This window comes from Pungitius pungitius, chromosome 12 (assembly GCF_949316345.1).
Source record: "Pungitius pungitius chromosome 12, fPunPun2.1, whole genome shotgun sequence".
NCBI classification, from domain to species: Eukaryota; Metazoa; Chordata; class Actinopteri; order Perciformes; family Gasterosteidae; genus Pungitius; species Pungitius pungitius.
In genome coordinates this window covers 16,123,849-16,134,243 of record NC_084911.1, presented here as the reverse complement: position 1 = coordinate 16,134,243, position 10,395 = coordinate 16,123,849, and the positions used below count along the sequence as shown (strand labels likewise).

Here is a 10,395-nt window from a genome sequence, read left to right as displayed (position 1 = left end):
TCTCTTTGCGTGTCGGTATTTATCGGCCTCGAACCTGCACGACAGGAGCGGCAACAACAAAAAAAGAAGAAGAGGGGAGAAAAGAGTTGAAAGCCGCGCGGCTCGCTTCTTCCAAGTCCCACTGTGATTCCGCCGAGCCGAACACAAACTGACACCACAATAAACACCGACGAAAAAAGATGAGTTCCTATTTCGTCAACTCGCTTTTCTCCAAATACAAAAGCGGCGACTCGCTACGCCCGAACTATTACGAGTGCGGGTTTGCGCAGGACCTGGCCGGCAGTCGGCCCACCGTGGTGTACGGCACGGGCTCCGGCGCCACCTTCCAGCACGCCCCGCAGATTCAGGATTTCTACCACCACAGCGCCTCCACGCTGCCCAGCAACCCATACCAGCAGAGCCCCTGCGCGGTCACATGCCACGGAGAGCCGGGCAACTTCTACGGATACGACGCCCTGCAGCGGCAGACGCTGTTCGGTGCGCAGGACGCGGACCTGGTCCAGTATAGCGACTGTAAACTGGGCAGCGCGACGGGGCTCGGCGGCGAGGACGCGGAGGGGACGGAGCAGAGCCCCTCGCCGACGCAGCTCTTCCCCTGGATGAGGCCGCAAGGTGAGGAAAACGGCTTTTCAAATGCTTCTTTTTCCTTTTGCTTTGAGGTCTGAGAGGTGGGAGCATCCCCTGCTCCCCCAGCGCGGATAATGTTTGACACCGGGGGGAAGCGGTGGAGGAAAGTTGGGGAAAACAAGCATTAATTTCAGCAGGGTAATCTCACTTCCTGCCCGGCCATTTAAAGAGGGAATGGATGGTAAGAGCCCGGGTAAGAAGCCCGGGAAGAGAGGATGAGAGCAAAAAGCATTCGGACAGTGGTGGGGGGGGGGGGGGCGTAGAGATGAGATGGGTGGGGGGCTGTTAGTGAGACCCCCCCCTCCACCTAAAAAAAACCGCTGCTTGGGAGAAAATGGAAGAGCGTTTGGAGTAGTGGCGTCCAGCTGCAAAAGGACATGCTCTGACCCGGGTCAACTTATCCGGCCCCATTCTTCGTGCTTTTACGATTTGCCTTCGGTCTCCGGGATTATTCGAAAACACGGTGACACACTGCACGGGGGGGGGGGGGGGTCATAGAAGACATTTAAGGTGTGATAGACGTCGTGTGATCCCACTCTCCCAGACATCCACATCATCCCACAAATGGGGTCCGTGCGGCTCGGATTGAAGGTGTCCTGAACACCTTGTGGCGGCGAGCGGCTGAATGCGGATGCAGCCCCGATAGGTTCGACTCGGTCCGATTGTAAATTGTACATCTTATGTGATTCATGGGAGAGAACAATGAATATATTCATTTGCATCATAAAGAAGCCAGGTTTATAATCGATGTCTTAAAATCCAACACCACCAACCAGATTGATTATGCAAGAGAGCCACCGTGGTGGTGGTGAAACATAGCCCACCAGCCAAAGAGAGAGAGGACTGACTCGCGTTTCATTCGAGCCACATAGGCTGTGCAGTCGTGTTCGTGGGCACGTCAGTGAGCACGTCAGTGAGTGCATGTGTGTGTGTGTTCTTCTTTATATTGTTTTAGTGGAAAAGCAGACGGGTTATAGACCACTAATGACTTGTCTTCTGACAAGTAAAATAATATATAATTATTAAAACAGGTCTGTATTTTTACATTGAGCAGCTTTCTTATACCCAACATGTTAGACTCACACCTGCAAGAGCTTTAATAACAATTATAACAATAATCGCTCATTTAGGTTTGCTCACTACTTTTCCTCCTCAGTGTCCCCTCCTTCTCCACCCTCTTCAAGGCAAACCCCTGGTAGTGTGTGTGCGTGTGTGTGTGTGTGTGTGTTTGTGTTGATCTTCGTACCCGTTTCTCTGTAAATTGTCTCAATCTATCTGTAACGGCCCAGATATTTTCTCCCATCATTTGCTCCGCTCCCCATGCGCGTAACGTTTTTTTTTAAATTATTATTATTAGTCAAACCCTTGCCCAGCCCTACCAGCGCGTAGCCGCGGGAGCGTGCGTGCTGGAAACGACTTTCATCGGAGCCCGTTTCCCCTCTACCAACGATGGCCGTGATTCGTCCCATGATTAATAGTTATCAAAAGACCTGCACACCGAGGTCCCATCCGGCCGCTACGGCCATCCACGGTTGGTCGGGGGTAAAAAACAGAGTGGCTGATTTTTGTTTGTTGATTGAATGAAATCGTCTTTAATGAAGTGGTTTGTATTTTCATAATTTGTTCCATAAAAAGGGAAACCAGCCTCCTCAGCACCTTGTACCCCGTATTAGGATGCATCCGAACCCAGCGGACACGATCTTGAAGAATTATAACAAAAACAGATATAATAAAATCGGAGCTGGTCGTAATCTAAAATATGTTTAGGCGACAGAGGGGGGGGGGGGGTAATGGCACCAGTGTCCTTTGCCTTGGCATCTATGAAGTCAAGTGGAAACCTCGTTTCTCCTTCTTCCAGAATGTCAATTGCAACGCGTTTGTTTAGGGCTCCTCTAATTGGCTCCGTAAAAGGTTTCATATATAACCGGTCTTAAAAACGTTGCAGGGCTTGTAGCATTTTCCCAGAACGTCAAAGAGCAAATAAATTATTCGAATTATACGATTTATTCCACACAAAAAAGCTGTTTTGCTCCTCCGATGAGTTAGAGCCAAATGAATCGTCATGTGCAGTGACCTGGCGTCGGGGGTTTAAACCCTCATGCATGTTTACTGCGTTTAATAATGTGCTCACAGACGGACATTATATGTGGATATATACCATGAAAGCATTACGGCTTTTCTTGGTGGTATACATAAATATACATTTTCATAATGACGATGGCGTGCATTTTCCGTGCAGGCAGGTCTATTTATATATATTATATATATATAACGTTGTAACTCTTAACTAATTAGAGAAGAAGAATACAAATGTGTAAATGCTTGCTTTCAACTTAGCTATGAACATTTAAAAATATAGTTTTCCGTGCTGTTTACCGAATTAGATAATGTTGCTATTTGAATCATGTATAAACGTTGTATCACCGAGATTGCGGGAATAATCCGTGCAGGGTTATGTATAATTATATAAATACATAAATAAATAGATTCAAAGCGCACCACTTGAAAAGCACCGAAAGCACGATGGCTTTAGTTAGATTGCGTCTGTGTGACCTTCTCTGCCTGCGCTGTTTTCAGATTAACAGAAGACAGAGTTGTGATTAGCAGCAGCAGAAGAGTGAAGAAGATCTGTTATACTTTTTGGAATGCAATTCGTTCTCTGTGCTGCCACCTTCTTCCCATTAAGAAAATGTTAAACAGCATCTCAGTAAGTGATCGATATTTGTTGATATAAGGACAAGGACAACCCCGCTTTATTGAAAGTAGCATCTACCGTTGTATTTAGGCTTGAAAACATACATGCTATGGAGTTTTCATGGTTAATTCACTTTTGTCTGGTAAAAAAAAGGTTCTATGAAGACTTCGTCGTCAGTACATCATCAATTGTAAAAATAATCACCAGATTCACCTTGTTTACCATAGTGTATCAAAAGCAGTGAATTCTATTTTCTTTATTTGACTGTTTTTTCTCAAAATGTCTTTATAAATAGAGATACTTGATAGAGATACGTGTGGAATAAGGACATTTGAATAGCACGTTTTAATCATGTTAAATATGTTTGTTTGGTTTACAGAATCAGTCATGAAATCACAGTTCACATTTAAGCACTTCTGGTTGACTTCTCTCAAAGTCCATCTGCAATTGATAATTGCAATAAATGGCTTCTGATTCTCACAATACCCACAGATTGGGCTTAATTTTTAAATAAAAGGCTTCATTTTGATTTTGAGCAGAAAAACAGAGACAGTTTGTGTCCCTGGACATGAACCAGTAGATTGCATTTCAGGACTATTTCACAAAATAGAGAATCTTCTTCCTTCTTTGTTTTGCAGCATATGTGATTGCCCACATTCAAATGTAGCTCCTCCCACGTTGGTCATCGGGACATTCCTCTCTGCCTCCAGGCATTTTATCACCTTCTCACCTGGCTCCATCTGATGGCCTAATCTGAAATCCCTCACTGGCCCTCAATCCCTATCCACTTAATATACATGTGATAATACATTCAATGATGTACCTTTGGCATTGACGTTTTACTCTTGCTGATTGCATTCACATTGTGAAAAGTGAAAATACAGCTGAACCAAACAAGCTATCACAAATGTTGTTGTTTTTTAAATACCCCCACATCACAAAATGTTTTTGTGTACTGTGAAACCGTGCAGGACAATAGGCCGACACAGATACCTCATCTTGTATCGTCGTGTATGAACGTGATTGGCTGGAGACCACTGAGATGTGTGTAGTCCACTAACAATGTCCGCCCATTGTACCCCCTCACACACACCCCGCCCCCTTTTCTTCACCAGCAGCAGCGGGCAGGAGGAGGGGACGGCAGACCTACAGCCGCTACCAGACCCTGGAGTTGGAGAAGGAGTTCCTGTTCAACCCCTACCTAACCCGGAAGCGCCGCATCGAGGTGTCGCACGCGCTGGCGCTTACAGAGCGGCAGGTGAAAATCTGGTTCCAGAACCGGAGAATGAAGTGGAAGAAGGAGAACAACAAGGACAAGTTTCCCAGCAGCAAGAGCGAGCAGGAGGCCGTGGAGAGGGAGAGGCGGGAGAAAGAGCTGCGCGATGGCGGCGGGAGCGAAGGCGGAGAGGGAACTGCAGGAGGCCCGGTTGCGGTGGCGGTAGCCGGTACGGCGGGGTCACAGCCCTCCGTGAATGAAGACTGCTACGAGAAAACCCACAAGCAAATGTAGGGAGGAAGGCGATGGGGTTAAAGGGGGGCGATGGGTCGGACACATTGGGGTGAGGGTGGGACGGGGTATGTTTTCGTCATGATTGAAGCACTGGACTGCTCCCCTGTTTCCACAATTCAATTGATGGAAACCTACTTAAGTCTCCCAGATAGGCGACCAGCGAGCCAAGATGAACTGAAAGGGGGCCTCGCGCCTCTGTCTTGAAGACTTTAAACTGCTGAAGAAAATAAACAAGAGACGCAACGTAAATGAAATAAAATAAACACTCACACAACCGATGAGGCCGGCGGTGGCTCAATCTGAGTCTACCTCTAGTCTTATCTAGTGTTTAAAACAAATAAACAAAAAAATGAGATAGCTTACTTTCTTTGTGGAACAATTGTTGTGGAAACATGTCTATATTGTTAGAAGTTTATCATTAACAATTTTATCTTTGGCAGCTGTATAGTTTTTAAGTTAAAAAATTATGATGGTGCACTTTTTACTGTACTTCTCACTTCTATGTTGTTGTTGTTGTTGTTGTTATGGTAATGATTGATGATTGATAATTAAGAGGACGTAGGAATTAATGGAATTTCCAACAACATGAAACTGCCTATTTATGCCGTTTTAGTAGGTCTCTTTTTACACACTCTAATTGTCGTTTTAGTTCGTTTTTGATCGATGGTCTTTTGTTTTATATTGTCTTCCCTTTATTTTCCCTTCTTCTGGGGTAATACGCATGCGCACAGTGCCAATCAAAAAAGAGAGAACATTCATTCAAATAAAAAACGAGGAAGAAATATGATACGTGTTTTCTTCTGCATTTCATGCAAAGTAGAATTTCTTGATGAACATGTGTCAGTTGTTAAACAGAAAGAAGTCTGCTCTGCGTGTGATCCAAACAAGTCACAAATGAAGCAAATTGTTTATCAACACTTTTCTCCTTCACGCTTCTCCCCTTTTTCCTCCCTAACTCCATTCCTCCCTCCCTCTCCTGATTGTCAGCACCCAGACTGATAAAATCATTCAGTTCACAAGGCCAAGCAGCTAAGCCCCGACTCGGAAATCTCCTCTCAAAACAACAGACGCTCCCCCCTCCACACACTCACACCTCAAACAGACCACATCCAAACACTGCTTTATTTATGGCCCGGTCCTCCACCTCCACTTACGGTATTACATTCCTCCACATTTACAATTACACAGCCTTCCATCATCATCACGATGACGACTTGAGGGTTTCCATCTGGAAAGATCAAACACCATCGAGCCTGCCTATTCCACTTGTTTCTGTCTGTCTGCTTTGTCCGTTGGCTGGTAACACAGAAGATATCCGGGGTCCCCACTAAAATCAAATCACCAACTAGTTGTTCCGAGACAGCTGCGCAAAAGTCAGTGAGGTGCATGCGCTGCAGCAGGTGTGCGACTGACCCTCCTCCATTGTCAACAATGAAGTGATCTGTTTGAGGGTTACACTTTTGCCACAGACTGAGCCATCTCTCAAACAAGGAGTATTCGTCTTTCCCGCAGGTAAATCCGGGTTTCTCCAAAGTCACGGTTAGTCTTGTGCTCAGCCACATGCATACAGAGAGCCGAAAAGGCAGACAGGTTTTCAACAATTGCCAGTTGCATGGGGAATTTTTGGAGCCTACACCCACGAAATAACACCAAGTGGCAGGGATGGTGCAAGGGTCAGCCAGGAAAGCGGACAAGTAGCCGTAGAAGGTGTACCTAGGGGATCTCCTCCTGCTTCATGGCGTCTGAGAAAGATATTGTACAGATTATGGAAAACATAGCATATGTCTGTGAATGTGCGCAAGTGGCGCTCGCACACAAGCGGACAGAGAGTGCCCAAAACTGCCCAAAACAACTATATTCCCGTTGGCCGCTCTGTTAGCCGACTAAAATTCATGAGCATGAAAGTGGCCCGAACACAGGTAGCTTGCTAGAGCTATTAGCTTAAGTTAGCTAACTTAATTCCCTTACACAGGTTAAGGTACGCCACGTGCCCCACGTTACGTCAGCCAACGTTAATTAGCGTTAGATGCAGACATTTTAGCCACAACAAGTAGTCCATAGACGATGGCTTGATTAAATAATATTATTTTTTATACTTACTTATACTATTGTTCAACAACCGTTCTATCGTGTCGGGGTCCAGTTATCTGGATTTACGCAGCTCATTTGTTGAAACGTTAACTCGCGTTCATCATCTCGCCGTCTGGTATTTCCATTAGTTAGTTAGTTAGTGATGCATGAGAAGACAGACAGCTTGCAGTTTGGGACCTAGTACAGTCCGATTATACACTCCTTTAAGCTTCAATATAATTTAAATGGATTAGTACTATGAAAAGTCACCCGATATACAGTTCACAAAGGTAAAGATATAACTGTTCTTTAGTAGCAGAATGTATGCATTTTTATTTCTGTGTAGATTGTGACAATTTAACATGGGGGTCCAATGGAAATTGAATTGATTTTAAACTCACGGTGTTAGTCCGTGATGGGGGGGGGGGGGGTGTGAAGTATTATCTAAAATACAGCTGTATTTAGATGTGGTGTGTAAAATCCAAAAAATATATATTTAAACATGCATGAATAAAACGCCTAGCATGCTCCACATGGTTCGTTGCAAATTGGTTTAAAAATGAAAGTTTTGGAATTGAAAGAGCAGAACAAGTTGGTTTAGAAAAGGCAAAGTTCGTAATTTAGGTTTATGAAGACTATTACTAAGTAATAGTACAGTGACTTATAATAAAAATAATAATGATAATGGCAGCAGGTGTGTTAGAACCCTCATTTATATATTGTTTACTTATAACGTTATAAACAAGATAACAATTCATTTGCAACTTTTTTTGGAGTAACATTTCCAGGTATACTGTATTACACATATCATTTTTGCTGCAGTAACTTACAATGTTTTGGCCCTCTTGTTTACATACCACAACTTGTGGAATTCACCCCTTTGCCCCTTCAAAAAGTGTGTTTTTGATGAGATGAAAAAGGCAATAATATTCTATGGATACAGCAACAACCTAACTCATTAGCAACACCAAACACACGAAAAATATTCTGGGATATTTATTTTTGATCCAGGTCATTATGCTGAAAGCTAGCATGCTGAAAGATAGCCTGCTAACTAGCTAACCAACTGCACTAATGCTAACTAGCTTAACAAAAAGACCACCCAAGCTCGCTGTTCATTAGTTGTCTAGATGGATCCTCATGTCGTTCCCAAGTTTACCGCCGTGTGATCTGTACAGCCTAATAAGCTGAAATGCGCATCAGAAGATGACAGGAAGGTCTGCATCGGGTGTAACTTAATTCTAAGAAGAAAGGTGACAGGTTTCTTGTAAATGTACAAATGATTAAAATCATCTTTTGGGATCTTTCAAAACTCATTCATTCATTCGAAGAATGTTTAACAAATACACATGAATTTATGAACACATGAAAAGTCTGATACGTTGTAAACGTGTTAATGTGAAGCCTTTCATTAAAAAAACAGTTTTGCTGACTAACGAGAACAAAACAGTCTTACCTGGTCTATTTGCGGATGAAATGAACGGCACTCTGCAGCAAAACTGGGCCTGTTGGGCATCGCTGTCTCCTACAGACGCATGTGCAGAGGAAACGTATTTCTATTTGTCTTCTTCTTCTTCTCCTGCTTTTACAGTGGTTAGCAAGTGTTTCTGTCTTTGTTGAACAATTATTAGTTGGAAATTGGAGTTGGAAATTGGTTTAAAAAGTTAGTAAATTTTACGGTGAAAAACTGTCAAATCCCGACAAAAACAGACTGTTAAATTGAAATCGGTTAAATTCAGTTTTTTTGACAGTGAAACTGTGAAAAATATATGTCAGCACAGAAAGTTAATTTGGCATTCATATCTTGTAATGAATGCATTTTATCACTTTTAATTGTACTTGAAATTGTACTCACAAAAGAAATACACAGTAATATGGAAATCGGTTCTTCCCGCGGTCCAAAAACATTCGCGGATGATTGGAAGTTAATTGGTGACTCTAGTGTGAATGCGTCGTTGAATGGTCTGGTCTCTGTGTCACTCCATCTCTCGTCTGAGTCAGCCCTTCCCCTTGATCCACCTTTTGTGAAGGATACGCAGCCTTGGAGTTCACTGACAGACTGCGGTCAGTTGGTGACAAACTTTTGAACTGATTTCAGTGTCAGCTGACAGGATTGCGCATGTCTTCAGTCGGAAACCACTGGATTCAGCTGTGTAAGGCAAAAAACAAGGCATTTCTTCTTGAGTTAAGCACGCCTTCATACGTTAATACACATGGAAAGGGGAGTAAAGGAGTTCTTGAACAGTCTGCGCTAACAATTCAGGTTTTGAAAAGCAGCTTATGGGAACCGTGTGAGCAGTTGCGTTAGCGTCCTGTTAGCTAACATGACATTGGAATGTAAAGATTCTCTATAGATTTAACTTTTTACCAATATGAAATATAATGTTAGGTTTTGTTGTTTGTGTGCTAGTTAACGTTACTTCACCAGAGGCACGTTAATAAACGTTAGTTTGCTTTTCTTTTCTGTGGCAAGTTGGTCAAAACATAGAAGGGTTTTGTGTTACATTGCAAACTTCATGGAAATGAACTACAGTGTTTAATTAAGTGCTTCAAAGCCGGTTGCAAGCAGTTGTTTGTGAGATGTGGAACGTTCAAGGCAAATTTCCATCGGGAGCATCACTCTAACATATCAGCTGTTGCTGAGGTTTCTATCAGTGTGATGGTGATGCAGCTGCAGCGTTATGTGATCACCAATGTTTAGACCCTAAACAGCTGATTGCTCATCTTGTGGAAGGACGCACCTTGACTTGTCCTGTGGGTGGATGCAAAAACATTTTCATAGTGAAATCTTCATTTTTTGCAAACATCACTATTAGGGAATGGTTGGGGACTTGGATGGGAGTAAGGTTTGGGGTAACCAGGAAAATGGTACAATTTAAATCCATCTAAATTCCAAAAGCAAGCAGTTTCTTTCATCTTTAAAAATGAGTCTACCTTTTGTGTTTCATCTTGATTATAACTATGAACAGTTATACTTCATGTGGACCTCATCACTCTTTTTGTTGTCCAACTAGTATAACCTTAAGATCTGATGCAAGTTTTGTCAAGGATAAATAGTGTTAAGTTGTTGTTAAGTTCAGTGTATTATAATTTAAAAACATAAGGCTTTAGGGTATTCTATTTCTGTAAGCACTTTAAACAGTGCATTGCTGATATTGAGCACAGCATGAACCTAGATTTTTACTTGCTAGTAAAACCTGTTTTTACTTCATTTACACTCAATTATGGCTATTTCTTGTTTTGTTGCACTGCACATTGAACAGTTACTGATCAACATATCAGTCCTCAAGCAGAACTAGTGAAATGACCCGCTTTTGATCCTGAACATTATCTACGCATGAGACTCTACACCGGGTTGGGTGACCTCTATGGTCAAGTCTGGACTCAGTGATTCATTACTCTTGATCAACTATTTACTCATGGATTATCCTTTAAATTTCCAAACAATTGTATACTGTATTTTTTAAAATAAAATTCTGGCAACCACAGCTGC

At 42.8% G+C, this 10,395-nt stretch overlaps 1 protein-coding gene across 2 annotated transcripts; it reads left to right on the top strand.

Annotated features, from left to right (window-relative positions):
* On the top strand, nucleotides 1-5,617 carry hoxb8a (homeobox B8a). 2 transcript variants are annotated; one of them, XM_037476205.2, is made up of 2 exons: nucleotides 1-612; nucleotides 4,441-5,617. In XM_037476205.2, the coding sequence occupies exons 1-2, from the start codon at nucleotides 180-182 to the stop codon at nucleotides 4,830-4,832; spliced, it is 825 nt and encodes a 274-aa protein (XP_037332102.1). In that variant the 5' UTR covers nucleotides 1-179; the 3' UTR covers nucleotides 4,833-5,617. The 2 variants fall into 2 exon arrangements, with proteins under 2 accessions (XP_037332102.1, XP_037332101.1); XM_037476204.2 differs by having other exon boundaries at nucleotides 4,438-5,617.
* The last annotated feature ends 4,778 nt before the right edge of the window (nucleotides 5,618-10,395 follow it).